The 24,409-nt window shown below is 36.4% G+C and overlaps 1 protein-coding gene across 3 annotated transcripts; it reads left to right on the forward strand.

Annotated features, from left to right (window-relative positions):
- Positions 1–10,116: 10,116 nt before the first annotated feature.
- On the forward strand, positions 10,117–12,434 carry LOC116245938 (uncharacterized). 3 transcript variants are annotated; one of them, XM_031617568.2, is made up of 3 exons: positions 10,117–10,769; positions 10,942–11,068; positions 12,337–12,434. In XM_031617568.2, the coding sequence occupies exons 1-3, from the start codon at positions 10,518–10,520 to the stop codon at positions 12,369–12,371; spliced, it is 414 nt and encodes a 137-aa protein (XP_031473428.1). In that variant the 5' UTR covers positions 10,117–10,517; the 3' UTR covers positions 12,372–12,434. The 3 variants fall into 3 exon arrangements, with proteins under 3 accessions (XP_031473428.1, XP_031473429.1, XP_031473427.1); XM_031617569.2 differs by lacking the exon at positions 12,337–12,434 and adding an exon at positions 11,612–11,649; XM_031617567.2 differs by lacking the exon at positions 12,337–12,434 and having other exon boundaries at positions 10,942–11,410.
- Positions 12,435–24,409: the final 11,975 nt, after the last annotated feature.

Below are 24,409 nucleotides of genomic sequence, written 5' to 3' on the forward strand. Positions count from 1 at the left end.
TTCTACTATATGGGCCAGACGCCAATTGAATCGCAGCATATAAGTCTGCTCCACCGCTGTTATGATAATCCTTTTTACATATCCTTGTTCCATTAATCTTTTCAAGGAGACCTGCATATCAAACATCTCTGTGTCTGTCCATTTCTTTAGATTGATGCTTGCCAGGATGATCTCAAATCCTTTATTGCACTCACAGGAATTATTAATATGTATTTCTTGCTGATATTTGACTAAATAGAATTTCATTCCCTTCTTTCGTAGTCCAGGGTTTCTTGCAAGAAATCTTAGTAGTAGACTTGCTCTTTCGTTTCATCAATTACTGGGGGAAACTTTCTCTTTTTTCTTCCCATTGTTTTTTCATTTCCTTTTCCCATTGCTTTTTCAGTAATTCGACCTCGGCTGTCGACTGTTTTAATTTTTCAGTCAGGTCTTCTATTATCTCTTTACAAAGAGTTAACTCTTTACTAGCAGCCTCTAACTGTTGGGATATGTCTAAAAATACGGGGTTAGGGGTAGGATCTGGAAAGAGCTTAAGTTGGCATTGTGCGATTTGGTTTTGTGTGTTTTTGATGCTAAGGTAAGTTGCCAGGATGCTAAGGACTTTAGAGAAGGTTGGGTTTTTCCTATTGTGCCAAAGGTTGTCTAATATAATATGGACTTTTTGGTCAATATTCATACCAAGCAAGGTCAAAAATGTAAGATTGAAATCTGGGGGTAATATGGGCAGGCTCAGATGTGGGTCTATTTGGACCATGGGGGTTTGGCTAGAAGAGGCCATGTTTCCTGAAGCAGAATTTTGTGTTAGAACAATGCATTCTACATTGTCTACCATGGCTAATGTCTACTTACAGGAAATTCTTAAACTTATCTTATATGATGCTTAAAAAGCTACCGAACAATATTAGTCATCATTTATGTTATCTAACATGTATTGTAGGTTGGTTAAAGTAGAAAATTTTTTGTGAAATTCCTCACCATATATTCTATTTGATTCGAGTATGTTATGGCCCATGCAGCTATCGCTACAAGGTTCTTCATCAGAGGAATTAGGAGCATGCAATGATTCTTCTATGGATACAATACTATAAATGCTTTCAGTGTCGCTAATATATTCATCTAAAGCCAATACATCCTCATTTACACAGTCGACAAGAATAGAGGCTTTATTGTAGAGATTTTTTCGTTTTGAACAATCCCTAGCTAATTCAGGACTGCCACAAGTAAAGCATGTTAATTTGTTTTTATAATTCTGTTGGGTATTATATTTTCTAACATGTCTATGTTTGTCAAGATAGGGTTTTCTAGCATTAGATTTACGAAGGAGTATCTTCGTCGTTTATCTTTATCTCTTGTCTTATATGTTTTTGGGTGTCTAGGTTCTCTATCATATCTTTGTGGTGTATAAATTTGTTTGCAAAAGCTATACCCACCTTTTAACTGTTTGGAAATGGTTATCTCAGTACATTTATTTACTAATTCTTCAATAATAAATTGAATCATTATACTAATATTATCTAGGTGGGGCATCATCTCTTTTTCTTTAAATTTCTTATGAATCTCAGAACCTAAGGGATCTGGTAACTTGAGAAAGAGGCTTTCTCCTATCTCTTTATTATAAAAACGGCCTGCTAAGGAACTATAATAAAAGAAGTCTTGTAAAAAAGGTTTAATATAGCGCCAGTCTTTAATTTGGAGTTGCTCTAATTTTCTGATCGAGTCTTGCTGTTGTTTATCATATCCTGTATTTAGCTGGTATCCTAGTAAGAGTAATTGTATTTTATTGGTAAAGTTATAAATATTTTTGCCTAAAAGAATTTCTCTTTGTAAGTCTTGTGGGTGTTCCGTTTTGTATGCTTCCCAAGATGCTCTAGCGGTTTCACCTAAAATTTTTTCTGCCCAGTTGTACATTTCTTCTGTTGTCCACATTTCTTGATTCATCATGTCCCATTTCCTAGCAACTCGTTGAGACCACATGTCTATTACTGAGGGTAATAATTGCGGATCATGGGCACTTATATTCAAAATTCTTCCTTATCTATTAAATCTTTTCTGTCTATGGTTTCTAAAGGCATTCTTTTACCCTTAGGTGTATAGGTATCTCTTTCTTTATATTCTACATAAGGTCTTCTAAGGGGTTGTCCAGGTGAATAGAATAGTACAGGTGAAGTTGACGGAGGTTGTGCTTGTTGTTGAGGTTGTTGTTGATCTTGTGGCGATCTTCCACTGGTCACGAGGGAAGATTCTGGAGCATCTATTTCCATAAGATTTTTTGAGATGTTGATCGGTTTCTGCATATGTATATCTTCTAGTCTATTTATCCTGATATTTCCCATAGGTTCTATATAAAGGTTGTCTTCCTCCTGAATTTTGCCTTCTGCGACTAGTTTTATCTCTAGCCTGAGGATATCTTCTTCTGATAAGTCAAATTCCTTAGGAAGTAGAATACAATTATTTTCTAGGGCTTCCATTACTCTTCTATCTGGCTATGAAATTCTTCAGATTCGTTTTCTTCTTTATGTTGTTTTTCTTTATAGTCTAAAAATCTCACAGTATAGCTACCATCAAGGTTTTTAAACATTAAACTTTCTTCAGGAACCTTGACATTAGTCTTTATTTCTAGATTTTTGCTAATATTCCAATCCAAGCCTTCTAATTCTTCTGGATCAATAGCCATGGGCTTAATCATCCTGATACCTTTACTAGTCATAGATTCAATTATAGCCTTAGTATCTATTTTATACTTTGTAGTACTACTATTTGTTACTTTTCCTAAGAATCCGACATTTACAAGTAAATTAGCTTTTCCCGTAAACGTTTCATATCCTTTAGTTTGAATTCCTATGATAATATGTTCAAGGTCTCTTATGCTTAGCAAAAAATCAGGTGCACAATAGAATATACCTTTGTTATTAGACATATCAATTTCCATACTTGCTATAATGGTCTTCCTAGCATCGTTTGCCCATCTCTTATCTAGTAAAGTGATTAATACTTTTGTTCCTAGGTTTCTTCTGGCTAAACCCTTAATTCCTATAATTATTAGACTAAGATGAATAAATCTATTTTGGTTTCGTAATAATTGTTTAATAATATCGTGATTAACGATGCCAATATTTTGGTGTTCAGTAGTTACACAAACTTCTTCTTCTCTACTTATTCTGACTAACTGTGGGTTAACACTCCAAAACCCTGTCCTATATAGAGTTCTAGGATTTAACAAAGAGAGTTGATGATTATTGTAAATTTCTAAGTCTCTGTTTACATCTATTATTTCTTCTAATGTTCTAGGGCTAGGACCCTGGGTTCGGATCAGTCTAGTTAACAGATTTTCGTCTATTCGCCTTATTTCATTAGTATCACTGAGGTTCCTACTGAGACTAGAAAAAGAACGTCTTACAGCTATTATATTCTAGAAAAGGCTATACTTTTAGGAATAGGGGTAGGGCTAGGTTTGATCCCACCATTTCCTATGTTTAGTTTGTCTAATCTTTTGGTTAATTCTTCTAGGTTTGCTTCCTGTGGTTCTGGTTTTTTGCCTAGGGTTCGTTCGAGTTGGCTAATTCTTTGATTTAGTTTTATTAGCATAATAATTATGAGGTTTAGTTGATGAACCATAAGTTTATCAGAACTGCTAGGTGGATCGTATCTGGTTAGTCCTTCTGCATCGGGGTAGTAGGTCCTTGTTTCTTTTAAACTTTGTATGTAGATATCTTCTTTATCACTCATAAGGGTCTCTAAAGTTTACTAGTTTTTCGGGTCTTATGTTTTAGGTATATTTCAGGATTCAAATATTCTATTATATGCATATAATAATACGAAAGAAAATTTAGTAAACTGTTAATTAACTACTGGTAAATATTTTTGGATTTTTAGAAAAACACGGTGTTCCGAAAGCGCCGGTTTCGGATTACTGGCGCGAAATATTTATTAATGGCGATTTCTGCAGAAATCTGGCCCCCTTTATATCTAGGCATCTTTTTTATCACCTCCGAGTACTTGCTTCCAAAAGCTAATCTGTGTACATGTTTTCACTTTATAACATATGATTATCCAATTGATAATCATATGTTAGGAAGACCGACGTGCAATATTTTATCAAGGCTAATTGAATAACAAGAAAAAAAAAATGATAATCTGACGTACCTTTTCTCGTCAGATCTGATTAATTGAATAAGGATTTGAAATCCAATATATATAACTGGATAGCATCTCAATCATTGACATCCTACCTCAGATCACCAAAACAGGAACATGAAGATTTCCATGGGAAGTACTTCTTGGAAAATAGAGCAGTTTGTGATATCAAATCAATGTTATTGGGCCGATTTGAGCCGAGTCAATGGCCATTTTATTTGATTCAGTGGCTGATTCTCACTTAAAGTTTTGATTATTTTAATAATTTTTTCTATTTTTATTAATTCCTATATTTTATTTTTTGGAAAAACTTTTGAATCACTTAAATGGCTGATTCAGTGGCTGGACAGCTGCTCCGACCCAATCATAGCAACCTTTATTTTGAAACTAATGAAAATTAAGAAAAATATAGGATCAGAAATCAGGATATGCGTGAACTTAATTAAATATTATTTATTGCCTAAAAAACATAGCTTATACATGGAAGTAAATGGAAGAAATAATTTCTCCAAATAAGGTAAATAGCAGCACTGAGGTATCGAAAACCACAATGAATTGGAAAGATCTGCTGAGAAAGAATTGAAGAAGAAGACGATGGTGAGGAAAGTAGTCGCCCTTTAAGCGTACTTCTTTCTGATTTTAAGCAGTTAAGTTCCTCTAGTAAGTCTTCCATCGAGCAGGTTTGAACATGAATGCAACAAAAGGTAGGCATCGAGCAGCTTCTCGCTTTCATTCCGTTGCTACAATCTGGCTACCTCTTTTCTCATTCCAGCAAAATCTGTGGATAGGTAGACAGCGGATTCACAGCTTATTTGCTTCCTACACCCTCTGCCATTGCAAAGATATATATATATATATATATATATATATATATATATATATATATATATATATATATATATATATATATATATATATATATATATATATAAAGAGAGAGAGAGTCGAGAGCAGTGGCGGATCTAGAAAATTTTGGATGAGGGGCACTAACTGATCTCTCATTTATAAGGATGAGTGCTTGCAGGTACTGACTTAGGCCTGATGTGGGCACCATATGTGGCTGCCGAACATAGGTCTAAATTAGTCCACAATACATGATTTCAAGGGATGGAGTGGGCAGTGGCCCACACCAGTAACACAGTAGCTTCACTACTGGTTGAGAGTACATCTCTCCAAGGATAAAAACATTTGCCCATCGGGCCTGAAGCCCGGGCCCGGGCCCGGCCTGATAATCTTGCCGGGCCGGGTACCGGGCCGGGCCGGGCCATCACCAGATAAAAAGGGAGAAAAAATATGGACATTCATTTTATTCCTTCCCCAAATGGAAGCTTCTCGATCATTTCCTCGATTTTGAAAATCAATCAAGATTTTTGAAAAGTATGTGACTATTCGTTAGTTTTACTGGAAGCAAATGATCCATGATTGGGTCTGGTTTGCTCAACCCAAAAAAGCCTGCATTGATTGTCTTGTTGGTACACTGAGCCATCTGTTTTCCTTGCTAACGCTATGTTTGGATGAAGGGAAAGGAATGGATGGAAGGGAAAGGAAAGGGAAGGAAATGAGGAGGTTAATGAGAAGAAAGGAAAGGGAATCATCATCCATTCCTTTCCCTTCCAATCTCTCCTTTTTTGAAGGGATTGGAATTACATTAAAAAAACATTTCCTTTCCCTCCCTTCCTTTCTTTCCCTTGTATCCAAACACAGTTATTGGTTCTTTGTTCCTTTCCCTCCATATTAGTTAGTCACCCAAACACTGGAAAGACCTTTCTTTACATTCCTTTTCCTCTCTTTCCCTCCATCCAAACAGGCTGTCAGTGCCTTGTTTTCCAAAGTGTGTTTTGTTTTGCTTAATTGACATCTGAAAGGGTCCTTATTGTGCAGAAGAAGGAATGAGAGAACTCCATGCAAATACACCTCAAACGGCATGTAAACATATCTTGATAAACACGACTGCCTGATTATCTGAATAGAAGGAGAGAGTGACATGCAGTTGAATTACAAGAACTCCAAACTTATTGAACTCCATATTAATTCGATGGTTTTGGCTATTGGTGATTTACAAGAAGTCCAAACAAGACTTGGCCGCTTGGAATTATAAGAATTCCCAACATCATTGTAATGTTATTCTCGAGCATCCTGAGATCATTTTTCCAAGTTTGAGCCAACTGTTTACAAGAGGAACCTATCCATCAGCAACTTCTGTGTTTCGAAATCTTGATGTTGCACAGCAATGAACTGGAATACTTAACCATGTGCATCTTTTTTACATTTAAAAACACTGCACTAGTATCACTTAGTACTAATTTTCAACACGGAACTAATATCATGTAATACTAATTTTCAAGGAAGCAAGAAGAGTATTCCATCTTACCACCTAACTGAAAGCCAAAACTCTCACTTGTCATCTCATCCCTCTAGAGAACCAGGCCTACTTTCAGTGTGTCAGAATGATGACCCTATTATGCTTCAACATGCGTATTGGTGTTCATCTCCCCCTACCCCTTTTACAGCATAGAGAGTTGTGGTACAGACAGAGACTAAAGGACAACTATCATCTCTACATTTATCTAATAGTAATTATTTTTTCAAAATATACAATTTTTTTCTCTTTATGTTTTCCAATATTGTTCACAGGTTAATGTATGGTACCTTGCCAGTATGAAAAAGATATTTAATCAAACCAGTATTTATGTAGGAGCATACTCAACTTCTTTTCTCGGAAAGCAAAAATACTTGACCAATTGTCTGTTTTCAATTATGGTATATATCACGCAAAAGTGGACCGTCAAGTGAAGGTTCGCATTCAGCCCGAGTACACATTCATGTCAAATATACAACCTGTTTCTAATGTTGTTCATGGATTAATGTATGGTAACTTTGCCAATCTGAAAGAGATATTTCAACTCCCGATTGAGAAAGCAAAAGATATTTCACTGAAATTGTCTGCTTCAATTATGGTATATATCACTCAAAGTAGGCGGGTCAAGTAAAAAGTTTGAACCGAACCGGAGTACATTCAAGTTATGTGCTAACAATTTAAGTTTGATGTGTCTACAGCATTTGGTAAGAAGAAATGTTGATCTGATGTATCGTTTTATCGACACCAGCTAAATGGATTCGGATTTAAGACCAAATACATATAATTGGATTGTATCTGAATCACTCCTCAGGCCACAGGCAAATGAAGCTTTTCATGGTAAGCACCTCGAAATATATCCAAGAGGGGTTTGGTTTAATGGGATCATGTAGAGACTGGCATGCGACCAGTCTCCGCTTCCATGCTTTAGGGTCATCTTTCTGTACTGTAAATGAAATGAAGGACCACCGACATGAAACTCGAAGCACAACAGGAGTGACATTTGGGGCACTGACACAAGCCCCATACTTTGAGGGATGAGGGTTTCAGTTTAGTTTCATATGTGAGTCAAACCCAAAAACTTATCGATTCATAAAGAAAAAAATAGAGTAGCTTATGATATCAAATCCCAGAGTATGCGTTAGGTTTTGAATCTATGGAGATCTGTGTTATTTGAACCTGCCTTAATCAGACCCATTGGAGTCCAGCAAGTGGCAAATTTATTTGATTCAATGGCAGATTCTCACTTATCACGCTTTGATTATTTTAATACTTTTTAAATTTTTATTTAATTCCTGTCTTTTATGTTAGGAAGAAAAAAAAAAAGAGATTTGAATCACTTGATTAATTGGCCGATTCTTTCAAAAATCCATCTTTCACGGCCATAGATTTCCTTAAGGAAAGTTGGGACGCAACCTTTTTAAGATAAATGCCACGGGCACCTTTTTAGAAAAGTGGTACCCGATTCATGATCTGATCCAGTTCTACCTTTATATTGAAATCGATGCAATCAGATAACCGGGTCAAACCATTATATAGGATCCAAGCAGGGGCGGAGGGAAGCGGGTAGTAGGGGCCTGGCCCTCCTCATGTTTTAAAAAATTAAAAATTCATATGTAAATTTTGAAAAGATTAGTTTAACATATATAAAATTTTTAAAATTTTCATTCCTGCTTATGTTAAAATTTTGAAATTATAGTTTTGCCCCTGCAACAAAAAATTTCTGCATCCACCCCTGGATCCAAGTACTGTATACATACAAGAACAGGGACCATTTGTGAGCAAATATTCAAACTTCAAAGGCACGATACTGACTGGATCCACGTAAAAGAAAATATCCAGCTTTCCAGAACTACATTGGTGCATGGGTTGCTGCTCTGATAAAACATAGTTTATGGATGGAAGTTAATCAAAGAAATAATTTCGCATGATAAGATAAATAGCAGCACAGAGGTATCAGAAGCACCACAGTGATCTGCTACAATCATCTGTTGAGAGGATAAATTTAAAAGGAGAAGACGACTGGCGAAGAAGGTTATGGTGGCTACCCTTACCAGAAAACCTCCATCCCCTTCACCATAGTTGTCTCTGATTCGATTGATGTAAGGCGGGAATCAAACTACTTTCTTTACACAATCCATGCATAGGCGGAGAGTAGATTCCTGACCTAATTGGTTCCGACACCTTCAGCCTATGCATGAATGGTGTCAAGGATTTCTATTTTGAGAAGACAGAACTCAAATTTTCTACTTGCATCAACTGAATCGTGACAATGGATGCAGATGAGGTGGGGTGGCCACCACCGGAATTACGGTTTTCTAAAGCAGACAAAGGTCACACCTTCCTCCCTTTTCAAATGCATACTGGGGAAAAGAAAATGGGATGACTTCAAAACTTGGTACAAGGAAGAGAGGAATTCTTTTTTTTTTACAAGGAAAAAACTTGCTTTATGATTCATGTGGTTGGATCACAACAATTATGTCCATATAAACCTTCTTGAGGAGAACTGGCCTTGTTCTCTTACCAAGCATGGATGTATCTATCAGAGATCTGGTCAGGTTCTTTATTTTTCTTTTCCTTTTCTCCGTTTGAGAAAGAAATTTAAGGAAAGAAAGGCAGAGAAAAGAAGGAAAGGAAGAAAGAGAAGGGAGTGGAGCGGCTGGGAGAAGGTGGAGAATGAAGGGGTCGGCTGTTGTGTCCCTCCTCCTTCCCTTCTGCTCTCTTCCTTCCTTTGTTTCTTCGTGTTTCTTTCCTACTTTCCTTCTCAGAAGGAGAAAATGAAAAGTAGCAGAAAGAAGCAGGCCAAATCACTGGTAGATAAATCCATGCTTGGCAAGAGACCAAAGGGAGTTTTGGACATAATAGCGAGGGTCTTTGTAAAAACATAATTCTTTGTTTTTCTTTATACAAATGGCCCAACCAGAAATTCCTTGCCTAGAGGCAGTGCTACATTAATTTTCAAATTTTAAGAGGCAGTGATATGTGAAAAAATGAAAATTAATGAAATTTATATATGAAAATAAAATAAATTCCATGAGCTGGTGTGGGCAATTGCCCATGGCAGCCACAGTGTGACTCCTCCAATGTGAGAAAAGCAAGAAAGCAATGAGTGTTTGAAGAGTTTAGTTGTCATGATACTCTAACTTCTCATAATTATTTGAAAGCAAATGTCACTAAACTAGAAAACAATAAAGTCAATTGATTAATCACTAAATCGGCCGATTCATTCGTACACTTTTCTCTCGTAAATCGTGTTACGTAGCCAAGTCAAAGCTTACTGGTTGATGATTGTGCTTGCAAGCAAATTGTTTGTTAAATGTTTCCAAAAAACAGAAAATCAAGTTTACATATAAGCCAATAACACTAACAATGTAGATGCATGCATATATAGGTTTACTTTTCAATGTAATGACAAAATAAAAAGAAAGATACTGTTTTTTTTTTTTAACCACAAATGAGGGGCCAGCTGGCAGGGTCCATGTCCCCTCCTCACATTTTTAAAAAATAAAAAATGTACAAGTAAATTCTAAAAAAAAAAAGTTTAATTTATATAAAAAAAATTTTGAAAAATTATATTTCAACCCTCCAACTATCCTCCCGAGTCACAGCAGCAACTTCTGTCCTGTAGTTGTTGATCAATCTCTAACTTCCGCCTGCAAATAAGGTGTTTCACCGGCCGTAACCTGACTGACTCACCTCCCACCGACTGAAGCACTTGTCTGTTTCAGCTTCCAACTTGTGAACACCTCAGGTTCAATCTAAACCGGCGTCAGTCCAGGGAAATCTCATTCCTTGGACAAACCTTCAGCTGATCACCGTCTTGGCAAACCCCTTGCCTGCATCCTCGAATAAGGTGTCGAACAATGTTCAACCAACGCCTTCCCTTTGCCTTCGGCCTTCTCCCTTCTGATCCCTGAAATAGAGAAGCAGGGGGAACAGAGGCGACCAGATGGGCGCCTAGAACTGAGGCGATCAGAAAGCGCCCGACAATTCTCTCATTGCCTGCAACTCAGAAAGCTGTCAGTCGATGCCGGCGACGGTCCGGCCCTCACTTCCCCAATTTCTGTCTGCAGAAATGGGATTCAACAATCCTGTCCTTGGAGGTGTTCAGAGCATCTCGCCTGCCACGAAACCATTGCTGATTCACTATCAACGCGGCATTACTACTTCTACAGAATCTCTGGACATTGCTCCGGTGGGCAGAAGGTCTCCATCAACATCGTCTCAGCCACTTCATCGCCTCCACCACCAAAACGCCGTTGGCCAGATTTATATGCTGGTGAGAAAAATAGTGTTCTCATCCGGTATCTCGTTGAAGTGGTCGTCATTTGCCGGACTGCCCAAATCAACATTGGGCTTGGATGCCTTCTGGATATATATATATTTCATTGTTATCATCATCCTTTATTGCATGTTTGTCGCTGCTCATCCCTGCGCCTCCCTCTTTTCAGAAAAGTGAGAAGGAACTGGTTTATCGCTGCTCATCGCTTCTCTTCCCTCTTCTTAGAGCAGTAAGAAGGAACTATGGCAAACCAAGAAAAGAATATTGGCGACATCAACAATTCAGAAAATTATCAGGTGATGACCAATTCTTTTTTTTTAGATCTGATAATCCCAGAAGTGTGTTGGTATCTCATGCACTTAAGGGAGACAATTATGCCATTTGGAGTTAAAGAAGGAGATAAGAATCGTGCCTTATGAGTTAGATGCAATAATATGATTCTTTCATGGATTTTAAATTCTATTAGCAAAGAAATTGCTGCTAGTATTGCTTATGCTACTTCTACTCAAGATGTATGGGAAGATTTGAAAAGCAGGTTTACTCAGAGTTTAGCACCAAGAATATATCAACTGCAGAGTTCTATATGTCAACTTCAACAAGACAAGAGACTCTATCAATTACTATGTAGTACACAAAAATTAAGGTGTTATGGGATGAACTTAACTCTTAGTCTCCCATACTGTCTTGTTCATGTGGTGCTATGAGAATTTACTCATATCATATTCAAAGAGAAAGACTAATCCAATACTTGATGGGGCTAAATGACTCGTATGGAGCAATTTGTGGTCAAATCTTACTGCTTGATCCATTGCCTAACATTAACAAGGTTTATGTTTTAGTTCTACAGAAAGAAAAATAACGTGAAGCAAGATTCATGTCGTCACATTTTGAGGCTGCTCTAGCCATCACTCGCAATTATAATAGGAAGGCAGAAGCTCGTGATCAAGTCTTCAAGTTTAAATGAAATAATGGAGGACGTCAGAGCAGGCCCATGTGCAGCTACTGTCATGGTACTGGGCATATAAAAGAAAAGTGCTATAAGCTAATCGGCTATCCTCCAGGGCATCGACTTTATAACCCCAATTTCGAGTCTTCCATGGTTGCAGCTGTAACACAATACCAGAAAGTGGCTGACCTCCATACTATCAATGGTGTTGGTAACGTTAGTCAAGGTAACACGGGAATTATGCTCTCTTTCACTATGGACGAGTACCAGAAATTCTTGTCAATCGTTAAAGATCAAACTGCCTCAATCAACTTCGCAAGTACTATCTCGTCATGTAATCTCTATTATAAACCTTGGATTATAGATTCCGAAGCAAGTCGACATATTTGTGCAGACAACTCAATCCTCCAAAATCTAATAACTTGTCATACACCCATAAACCTTCCAAAGGGAAATGTAATCCCTATTCATCAAACCCGTGACGTTCACTTGTCATCTTTCACCCTTGACAATACTTTGTGTGTTCCTTCCTTCAAAGTAAATTTGTTATCAGTTAGTCAACTAACCAAGACTCTAAACTGCTTAGTAACCTTTTTTCCCACATATTGTGTATTGTAGGACCTGGCATCGATGATAACAATTGGTCAGGGTGAAGAAAGAGGAGGACTATATGAATTCAAATCATTGGTGTCACCTACAGAATGCTTTGTTGTAACTTCATCTCAAGACCTATGGCATAGGCGGTTTGGTCATCTTTCACCTTCTCGACTTATGCTAGTTAATTCTTATTTAGGATTGAATTGCTACTTGAATAAAGATATTTGTTGTGATGCTTGTCATCGAGTAAAACAAACACGTTTGAAATTTGATTTAAGTGATATTTCTACTAAGAAGCCTTTTGAATTAATTCATTGTGACATTTGGAGTACATATTCACGGTCAACTCTTACTGGAGCACATTATTTTCTGAGTATTGTGGATGATTATACTCGCGTCACATGGATTTTTTTAATGAAACACAAACATGAAACATCATATCTTATGAAAAAAATTTTGCCTTAATAAAAAATCAATTTGGTGTCGCCATTAAAAATGTGAGATCTGATAATGGCACCAAGTTTTTTTCTCATGGAATACAATCCTTATTCAATCAACAAGGTACCATTCACCAACATAGTTGTGTCGCCACACCACAACAAAACGGAGTGGTAGAACGCAAACATCGTGTAAGCACCCCAAATTTTTCCAAAAAGTTTGCCTTATTTTACCCAAGTTCAAATCCAAACAAAGTATTTCAGACCCATTTGTCTTTCCTTTTGACAAAAAACCTCCTTTTCGAAGGCGATCTTGGTCTTTTTGGTGGGCAAGTCTCATTTGCTCTTTCTTTTAACAAAAAACCTCCTTTTAAAGGACAATTTTGATCTTTTTGGTGGGCAAGACTCATTTGTCCCTCCTTTTGACAAAAAATATAACAACCCGACCCACTCCCGGGCTCGGGTCCCTGGTTCGGCGGATCTCAACCCGCTCCCTAGCAATTTCGGTTCCAATCCTAAAAAGGTTAGGAACCACGACTATCATCTCATTAAAGCCTCCCTTTATAAGCTCTTGAAGATCCCTCACAATCTTCGATACGGGACTAAACTTTTGGGGTGTTACAAAAAACCTCTTTTTAGAGGGTAATTTTGGTCTATTTAGTGGGCAAGACTCATTTGCCCCTCCTTTCATAGTGTGACTTTAGTCTTTTTAGTGGGCAAGACCCTTTTGTCTTTCCTTTTGACAAAAAAAACCTCATTTTAGAGGACGATTTTAGTCTTTTGGGTGAATAAAGGTCCAACTCATTTAATATATATATATATATATATATATATATATATATATATATATATATATATATATATATATATATATATATATATATATATATATATATAAGCCTAATGGCCAATCATACCTTTTTTCAAACCATTTCTTCTTCAAAATAATTCAAAATTTTGTGAAATTCGGATGAAAATAGAGTGAAATTCAAATTTTGGGTTTTGGCTCTAAAATCCTCTATAAATACCTTCCATTTCCCCCTTCTTGAGTACGTGTTGGTCCTTGGAAAAAACTCTAGTGTATTCTCACTTGAAGACTTAGAGTTTCTTTTGAGTTATCTCTCTCTCCCTCTTCCTCTTTCCATTTTTTTTCAACTTCGGAGCAAACTTCATCAAGTCACAACCCCCTTGGGGGCATCATGTTGGAGTTTCACTCAAGGGAATCTCCAAGCTAAGGTGTTCATTTTTCCAAAAGTTATTCCACTAGATGTTTGTAATCAATATCTCATCTCTTTATTTCTTCATTTTCCTCTCTTCTTCATCTTCCTATGGTCAAAGGAGATAGCACTCAACATCTTTTTAGAGATAAGAGGCTATGCTCAAGTGCACCAGGTGCATGAGGAGAAGAGATGATATTTTATTTTATGATTAAATCATGCTCTTTCAAGTATTCTTGTGGTTATTATTTTTTTCTCTTCATTAATATGTTCTTTTTATTGAACATAGTCATGTCGTTGTTTTCATTTTCTTTTCTCATCTTTATCTTCCCATGGCCAAAGGAGATAGCACTCAACCTCTTTTTAGAGACAAGAGGCTATGTTCAAGTGCACCGAGAGCATGAGAAAATGAGATGATACATTAAATCATGCTCTTTCAAGTATCCTTGTTGTCATATTAATATGTTCCTATTATTATTGTTGTTTCTTTTTCTTGAATATAGTCTCGTTGTTTTTTTCTTCATTTTTCTTCTCATCTTCATCTCCTCATGGCCAAATGAGATAGCACTCAACCTCTTTTGTAGAAACAAGAGGCTTTGGTCGAGTGCACCAGGAGCATGAAAAGATGATATGATATATCATTTCATAGTTACCTCATGTTATCTCTCTCTCTCTCTACATCATGCTTTCTCCCTCCATCATGTTCTCTCTCTATTTCTCCCTCCATCTCTCTCTCTCTCTCTCTCTCTCTCTCTCTCTCTCCTTCCTTGAATATTGTCTATCTACTATCCATGCATGTTTGTTTAGTTTTCCATTCACATGTGAATGTATGGTGAGAATGAGAGTGTGGTTTGGGAATCTTTATCTTTATCTTCATATTAATTTTTGAGGTTGGTACTTGTCCAACCCGAGGGAACCCTCACGAATATGTACATGTTAAAAAAATGCAACTTCATGTCATTATGTTTAGTTTCTTTTTAATCACCCGATTAGGAACCCTAATGAGTGCCCTATCGTGTGGTTTGAATTTCTTCCATACCCAACGGTGGAAGAAACATATTCTCTTGCAACCAATGAAATAATAATATTCTATGTTTATATATAAATCATATTTTACAAAAGATTTTTCAAAAGCAAGTACCCTCTCCAATATGGCTTTGGAAACTTAGTTATGACTCTTGCATGAGTCCAAGCTCCCTTCGGCCTATATCAAACTTGAAGTCGGTTGTTTTCTAAAATCATCTCTTCACTTCTAATATCATGAAGACGCGTATGTATATACATGTCATATACATATATGTGCACATGAGGATTCCCTTTATCTTTCTCTTCCTTTGTTTCCACATTTTATTTTACAAGTTTTCATATACCTATGAATGCATATATATATATATATATATATATATATATATATATATATATATATATATATATATATATATATATATATATATATATATATATATTATAGATGAAGGCATTTGACTTGAAAAGTATATATATGAATGTGCTACTTTCTCTGTCTAGAATCTTATTCTCTTTTCAAGTCAAATGCCTTCATCTATAATATGTATATATATATATATATCTCCATTTCTTTTCATTTAAAATCTTTCTTTCTATTCAAGTCACTGTTATTTTTACAAGCTTTCATATATGTGTATATGTGATGGTATATATACATATATGTGTATCTTCTCTATCTCCCTATCTTTGAAAGTTTCATTTCCTTTTTCTACTTAAATTCAAACCTCATTTTTATAAGCTTACATATATGTATCTATATATATATATATATATATATATATATATATATATATATATATATATATATATGCATATCTCTCTTTCTTTTGAATCTTTGATTTTGTGATCTTCAAGACCTCTTTCTGTCTCTCATTTTCTATATTTTCTCACAATCAAGTATCTCATCTTTTGCATTCTTTTAGACATTTGTTTCTCCAAGATCATTTTCATTACCGACTTCACTAAGACCATAACGTAAGTAATGACCCAATGTTGGATTCATGCTTGATGGTCTACAACTTCAATCCATTTTCACAAATTTTTCTTTCTCATACATGATAACTATAAAAACAAAAATCTTAGATGTATATTATGGTAGGAATGTCTTAAATGAATGTTGTGGTAGGAATGAGTCATTTTTCTTCTATTCATCTTAGGATTAATGCATTCATGCATTCACTTCTATTCAATATCACAAATGAGCACAATCACATCTTTAAAAGAACTTAAGCAAGATGAGGTGGAGCTCTAACTAAGTGGTAACTGAATTAGAGCAAAATCTCAAACCTACTTAAAGTCTTAAGAAAACACTAAAATGACTTCCAAGTGATTTCCCAAGTTTTCCAAGTGATATCTACAAAGATTTCCTAACTCTAGTTTTCCTCAAAATGTTTCACATTCTCAAGCAATTCTTCAAATCTTTTCAAAAATTTGAAACATCAAACTTTCCATATTTTTCTACACCGAATATATAATGAAAAATATGTTTAAGCCAAAATGAAATACATCAATAATAGACATAGCCCTTGGATTGATTACCTCCGGTAAAGGCATCAGGAATGGTCGATCCTCGTACCAACGGGTGAGTCCCTTTTTCTCTTATTTTTAAAATAAAACTTATTTTTCTGGAGCACTCTAAAACCAAAAATTTTGAGGATGCAAAACACATCGTCATCTTCTTGAAGTAGCAAGGGCCCTTCGTTTTGAAGCAAATTTACCAATTCAGTTTTGGGGCGAATGTATTTTAATCGCCACCTATCTTATTAATCGTACTAATACACCTACTTTGGGAGGCATAGCTGCATTTGAAAAATTATTTTAAAAAAAATGGGCCGGCCTTTGAACATCTACGTATCTTTGGCTCTCTTTGCTATGCTATCAACAACAACCAGAACAAAGGCAAATTTGACACTAGAGCACATAAATGCATTTTATTGGTTATCCTGAAGGCCAGAAAGCATACAAAGTCTATGATTTAGAAAACAATAGAGTTTTCACTAATCGGGATGTTGTTTTCTATGAAGATATTTTTCCATTCAACCAAGTCAAGGAGGAAGAAAGATCGACTGTTATGCCTATGCCAATAACCCAAGAAAGTATGATTGGCCCATTGGAAGAAGAGTCGTTTGACAATGAAGCATCACCTACGGCTGAACCTAATGAAGACACAAACATGTCTGAAAGTAGTGAGACGCTTGTATCAACTTGTGATATACCCTTGCCTGAACCCCAAAAAATCAATAGTAAAACCATGAAACCAAACCAAGTCTTGGAGTCTGAACCAACTGAACACCTTAGAAGATTATCTCGTCAAAAAAGACCAGCCACTTGGATGAAAGATTTTTATTGTTCTCTAATTTTGATACCCTTGGTCAACGGCAACTCGATGGCAAGTCCTGCAAATTGCACATGTTTTCCCCTTTCCAAGTTTACTTCTTTCCATTGTTTCTCTTCTAATCACTCCATTTTTTTAGCCTCTATAGCCTCCATTTCTGAACCAGAATCCTATGAAGAGGCAAGTAAAATTAAAGAGTGGCGAGATGCAATGGACTTAGAAATTAGTGCATTGCGAGACAATAAAACTGACTTTGACTACTCTACCAAAAGGTATCCAACCCATCGCTTGCAAATGGATATACAAAGTAAAATTTTGATCAGATGGATCCATTGAACGATACAAGGCTCGTCTGGTAGGAAAAGGTTTCTCACAGAAAGTGGGACTAGATTACAATGAAACATTTGCGCCTGTAGCCAAAATGGTAATGGTTTGCACCCTTCTTTCAGTCGTTGCTGCAAAAAAGTTGGTTATTATATCAAATGGATGTAAATAATGTCTTTCTTCTTGCAGATCTGCTTGAGGAAGTGTATATGTAGGTGCTGCAAGGATATGACCTAAGGGGGAGAACTTAGTATGCAAGCTTCACAAATTTCTTTATAGTCTGAAGCAATCTCCAAGAAATTGATTTCACAAGTTTTCTATGGCGCTTGAAGCATTTGGATTTATACAATCCAAAGCTGATCACACGCTATTGCCGGTAATATTGGCTGTTCTAGTATATGTGGATGACTTGATTATTGCCGGTGATATGGAGGATTCTGTTGAAAATTTGAAGTCTTTCTTGTGTCAAAAATTCCGCATGAAAGATCTTGGTAGCCTTAAATATTTTTTGGGACTAGAAATTGCTCGGTCATCTAAAGGAATATACTTTTCACAACAAAATTATGCACTCAACATTATAATTGAGGTCGAACTATTAGGCACAAAGCCAGTGGAAACTCCCATGGAATAGAAGCATGGTCTAGATACTACTCAGAGTGAAGAAATGAAGGATTCAACAAAATATAGAAGACTGGTTGGACGTCTTATTTATTTGAGTATCACAAGACAGATATACGGTTTGCCATTCATGTACTAAGTCGCTTCATGCATACACCAAAGGAATCACATTTTCAGGCTGCTTTGAGACTTGTCAAATTTATTAAAATGAATCCAGGACAAGGCATTCTATTGGGCAAATAAAATAATTTTCAAGTAAGTTTTTTTTGTGATTCAGATTGAGCTGCTTGTCATGAAACACGAAGATCTGTCACTGGCTATTGTGTCCTTCTTGGAGCATCTCTAATATCATGGAAAACAAAGACACAATCTACTATGTCTCGCTCTTCTGCAGAGGCAGAATACCGAGCAATGGCAACTGCTGTTTGTGAAGTAACATGGCTAAAATATTTGTTATCTGACTTAGGCATTCCACACTCACAACCAGCAAATTTATATTGCGATAATCAGGCTGCAATACGTATTGCAGCAAATCCAATTTTTCAAGAGCGCACCAAAGATTTTGACAAAGATTGTCATGTAATACAAGAAAAAATCAATCAAGGTGAAATCAGAACATGCTAGTCAGAAGCAAAGAGCAGCTAGCAGATCTCTTTACCAAAGCATTAGGCAAAGAAGCCTTCAGACATTTGCTATCCAAACTGGGTTTCAAAAATCTGTACGCCTCAGTTTGAGGGGAGTGTCGAGAAAAAAGGGATCATATCTCATCTGTTATGCAAACTACATTTTCGGTGGATAATGGATTGAGATCGAAATTGTGTACTATCATGATCTTGTATACCAAAAATCTTGTAAGCGATAACGTTTTTTGTACTATATATGTTGCTCAAAGGAATCAATAAAATCAAGTTCTCTCCAGCTTTATCTTTCACTGTTCCTCTGTTTTTTTCCTCTAAAGTTTTCTCGTACGAAGAGGGGCTTCCTTAAAATGTGAGGGCCTGGGCAAAAGAAGGGTGGCAGCAAAAAGATCTTCCTCCTTGGCGCACTCCACCCCCGTCCTCCCACTTTCCCCTTCCATTAGAAGCATGAAACTAATGTGGTCTCTCGCTTTCTCATTAATTATCCAGTAGACTTGGTTTCACTTCTTTCTCTTTACTTGTGAGATTCCTTTAGACGACCAAAAAACGTTCTCCACAAAACTTTAATATAAAATACAATTTCAAACCGATCAATTCTTGCACTACACATGGTAAAACCGACATCTCATAATGTATCATCAGGTTTCAGCATAACGGGCAACAAATCAACTAACACTGTGTTTGGTTGGAGGGAAAGGAAGAGACGGAAAGGGAGGGAAAGGAAAGCAAAGGAAAGAGAAAGGGAAGGGAAAAGAATGGAATGGAAAGGAAAAGAAAGAGGTGATTAAAAAGGTTGTTTGGATAGAAAGGAAAGGAAAGGAAAGAAAAAACTAAAATCTTCTTTCATTTTTTCTTCTAGACGTGGGACCTCATGGGTATTATGGGCAAAAAAAACTCTTCATCTTCCTTTCCTTTCCTTTCCCTCTTAATCCGTCCGATTTGAGAGGGATTGGGTTTACAATAATCTATCCTTTCCTTTCCCTCCCTTTCCTTTCCCTCCCGTTGCAGCCAAACATACTTTGTCCTTTTCCCTCCCTTTCCCTCCTTTTCCCTCCAACCAAACAGGCCGTAAAATTTCAAAAAAATATCCCAAGTTTCCATCCGGCAATGACAAGCCAGAAACCACGCCACTGAAACGCGCTGCTCCACAAGAACAGAAAGCCCAAGAAATCACAATTTTGGCCATATAACACCACCACAGCCATCAGGAAAGATGGCCTAAATGATCAACAAGACTCCCGAAGATCATCAATTTTCAACAATAGAACCGGTTAACATCAGCCCAGCAAAAAGGACAATATTTTATTCTTTTTCCACACAAAACACCCCAATCAAATTCCTTCATCAAAACTCAAAACGCCAGCGGAGACCACGAACAAGAAAGGAAGAAAGAAAACAATTTCAAACAAAAGGGATTCCATTAGATAAAATCCAGTCCACGGTTTATTCGTCATTGCTCTCTCTCTCTCTCTCTCTTCTCTCCAATTATGGACAAGTTTACGTGTTGCCTTTTGTTTTCTAGGGTCCGTTTATATGCCTCAAGGGGCATCTAGTGCAATCAAGCGGAAAGGTCCAAAGGGTTTGAAGTAATAATCTCATGGTTCCAGTGCATTAATAATTTTCTGGGCTGCAAATGTGGCGAGCATGACATTCGAATTAAACAGTGTGTCGTAGGTCTACTCATGTTTTAAAGCAAGTCAGAACCTTAGAGATATAAGAGTATAAACTTGAGAATTTTATGCCAAAAGCAGTTTCCCCTAAATAGACAATAAGATCCCCTAAATATCATCTCCTTGTCGTCTTGCTCCATGAACTTGAGATAATATTTAGGGGATCTTATTGTCTATTTAGGGGAAACTGCTTTTGGCATAAAATTCTCAAGTTTATACTCTTATACCTCTAAGGTTCTGACTTGCTTTAAAACATGAGCGGACCTACGACACACTGTTTAATTCGAATGTCATGCTCGCCACATTTGCAGCCCAGAAAATTATTAATGCACTGGAACCATGAGATTATTACTTCAAACCCTTTGGACCTTTCTGCTTGATTGCACTAGATGCCCCTTGAGGCATATAAACGGACCCTAGAAAACAAAAGGCAACACGTAAACTTGTCCATAATTGGAGAGAAGAGAGGGAGAGAGAGAGAGCAATGGCGAATAAACCGTGGACTGGATTTTATCTAAAGGAATCCCTTTTGTTTGAAATTGTTTTCTTTCTTCCTTTCTTCTTCGTGGTCTCCGCTGGCGTTTTGAGTTTTGATGGGGGAATTTGATTGGGGCGTTTTGTGCGGAAAAAGAATAAAATATTGTCTTTTTTCCTGGGCTGATGTTAACCGGTTCTATTGTTGAAAATTGATAATCTTCGGGAGTCTTGTTGATCATTTCGGCCGTCTTTCCTGATGGCTGTGGTGGTGTTATATGGCCAAAATTGTGATTTCTTGGGCTTTCTGTTCTTGTGGAGCGGCGCGTTCCAGTGGCGTGGTTTCTGGCTTGTCGTTGCCGGATGGAAACCTTTGGGTTATTTTTTTGAAATTTTAGTTGATTTGTTGCCCGTTATGCTGAAACCTGATGATACATTATGAGATGTCGGTTTGAAATTGTTTTTTATATTAAAGTTTTGTGGAGAACGTTTTTTGGTCGTCTAAAAGTCTGAATTTGTGATCCAAATCCTGTTTGGCTACAATTGGAAAGCCCTGATCATCCTTATTTGGCTTTCCGAAGGTGGCCAGTATTTTGGTTTATAAGATTTTGGACGTCTGTTTTACCCACTAAAAAGCTGGCTTTTGGAGCTTATTATAATGTAACACAAACTCGAACAAATAAATTCGAAATTGTCTAACAACTATCACTAAAGGCATCATAAATCTTTGATAAAAGCACCAAAAATGTCCGAACATGGTATTAACCAGAGACTTCTAATGTTGGAGTCTGAATTTAACGTGATTGATTGGTTGGAATATAAATTCATGAAAATATATGAGATTTCCCTAGTGGTAGAATGATGGATATTAAAGGCGTTTTTTTTTCACTCGTTGAAAAAGTAGGAAAATGAAGGCAACTGGATGTGTTCCCGGTCAAGAGCGTCAATCTCTTATGCTACAAAAAGGAAGTCGCTGATGTGTAAGTTGAAGCACAACTGAAGTGGCGAAACACTCTCAGGTATCGAATGTAGACAATATTACTTAGAGAGAGAGATCATTGGTGGCTATTTCCCACTCACCCAGATGCAGCGTAGCACTAGATAAAATGTCCAAGAGGGTTTTTTTTTGTTTAACCACCAAATGATTGGAATATATATATATATATATATATATATATATATATATATATATATATATATATATATATATATATATATATATAGAGAGAGAGAGAGAGAGAGAGAGAGATCATTCTAATTGATCACTGCCCTGCTTCTGGTACATCGGTGCTGCTATTTATCTTATTTGGATAGTTTTTTTCCTAGATTAACTTCCATGTATAAGCTTTTTTTTTTAGGAAATAGATGATATTTCATTAAGTTCACACCTATCATGACTTCTGCTACTATTGTTTTTTCTTAATTTTCATTAATTTCTAAATAAAAGTTGTCATGGTTGGGTCGTAGCAGCAGTTCATGCTCCAGTCCGGTTCCGGCCAGCAAGATATTTTCTTTTAAGTGGACACCATATCAGCATCGTACCATGAGTATTTGCTCACAAATGGACCCTGTTCTTGTATATGTGGTATTTGGATCCTATATATTGGATCAACCCAGTTATCAGATTGGGCCTATAGATGCTGAACTGGATCAGATCATGAATCGGGTACCATTGCCTTAAAAAGGTCCCCATGACGCCTTATCTTAATAAGTTTGTGTCCGAACCTTACTTAAGAATGTCTATGGTGCAGTAAAGTCTGTGTGTGTATTCTGATTTACATATACTGAAATAGAAATTTTGAATCGTTTCGCTTGTCCTATATAAAAATTTTGAAAAATGATATTTCGGATCCTATCAAAATTTAGAAACTTTAATTGGATCTCCCTTCAATTCCATGCTTGGCAAGAGAGCAATGCGAGTTTTGACATAATAGCGAGGGTCCAACCACATGCACCATAACGCGAGTTTTTTCTTTGTAAAAACATAATTCCTTGTTTTCCATTACACCATTGGCGGAACCAGAAATTCCTGGCTAAGTGGCAGTGCTACAACAAATTTCAAATTTTAAGAGGCAGTTATATGTAAAAAAATGAAATCAATGAAATTTATATATGAAAATAAAACAAATTTCATGAGCTGGTGTGGGCAATTGCCCACACCAGCCACAATGTGGCTCTGCCATTGCTTATACCAGTTTCTGGAATCATCTTTGTTTTTTCCCTCCTTTGACTTTTCAAAGGGAAAGGCCCCAGAGTAAGTGGGACCATTAAAGTCATAATCATCACATAATTAATCTTTCTTTACTTCTTTAAACAAAAAACAAAGAAACAGAGGAGAAGGTCCTACTCCTTATCGGCTTGGGCCCATTTTTTTCTTGTTATTAGTAGAGGTTCTTGGTATAGATGTCAACGTATCCGATTTGTGCCGGACATCCGACTGAACCTATAACAACCCGAATAGAACCATTCTGAAAAATTGGATATTGAAAATGATTTAGTATCCGATTAAGAAATCGGACCGATCGGATGCAGATATGTATTCGGATTGGATTTATTTTAAAACAAATATCCAACATCTAATGTTCTTACATTTAAAAATTGGCCTAATCTAGTTCAAAATTCAGAATGTGAAATTAGATTTTGGATTCAGCTTCAGTTTTAACTTGTCTTTCTTCATATTCAAATATGAACGCAAAACCAGATATGTGAATATCCATAAAGCAGATATGGTTAAGGGTATACCTAATTTGAATCTTATCCGTCGAGTAACATTGATTATTACTTGCAGTAATTGATTTCTTCATTGTTTCTCAAAAGGGAAGCAATGGACATTGCTCGTAAAGATGAAATGAAATGGTAGTTGTATGCAGTGTAAAATTCTGCAGTATATGGAAAGGGAAAAATTTCCGTGAGAAAGACATATCAATGGTTTTCATCGTGTATTTTTGTATTTAATTTTTCTTTTTGGTTTACTTTATTCACCTTGCCCTACCTTCTAAGGTTCTACCTAACTTGTGCACAGGGGCGAAGCCAAAGGGGACTTTGCATGGGCCCTGGAAACACTTCAAAAAAAAATCAAAATTTATATGTAAATTTTATAAAATTTTATTTCTCCTATATAAAAATTTTAAGAAAAATAATATTTTGGCTCATATCAAAATTTAGAAACTTTAATTTGGTCCCCCTCATGAAAAAATTTCTTGCTCTGCCCCTGGGTATATACTACCCAAAAGTCGGCAGTCAAAGAAACAATTTGAATTCAGCCGTAGTATAATTTTGGTGCCATGCCAAATCTTTACGTGCAAATAATGGATTCCGATGTCTAAGGAACTTGGATATCTATCAGATTTGGTAA

Source organism: Nymphaea colorata, chromosome 1 (assembly GCF_008831285.2).
Source record: "Nymphaea colorata isolate Beijing-Zhang1983 chromosome 1, ASM883128v2, whole genome shotgun sequence".
Taxonomy (NCBI): domain Eukaryota; kingdom Viridiplantae; phylum Streptophyta; class Magnoliopsida; order Nymphaeales; family Nymphaeaceae; genus Nymphaea; species Nymphaea colorata.

Bases quoted from the DNA above. Each gene is read 5' to 3' on its own strand.
- LOC116245938 (XM_031617567.2), top strand. From the start codon at position 10,518: ATGCCGGCGACGGTCCGGCCCTCACTTCCCCAATTTCTGTCTGCAGAA. The intron at 10,770-10,941 runs GTGAGAAAAATA...CCCTCTTTTCAG, and splicing joins TTGGCCAGATTTATATGCTG to AAAAGTGAGAAGGAACTGGT.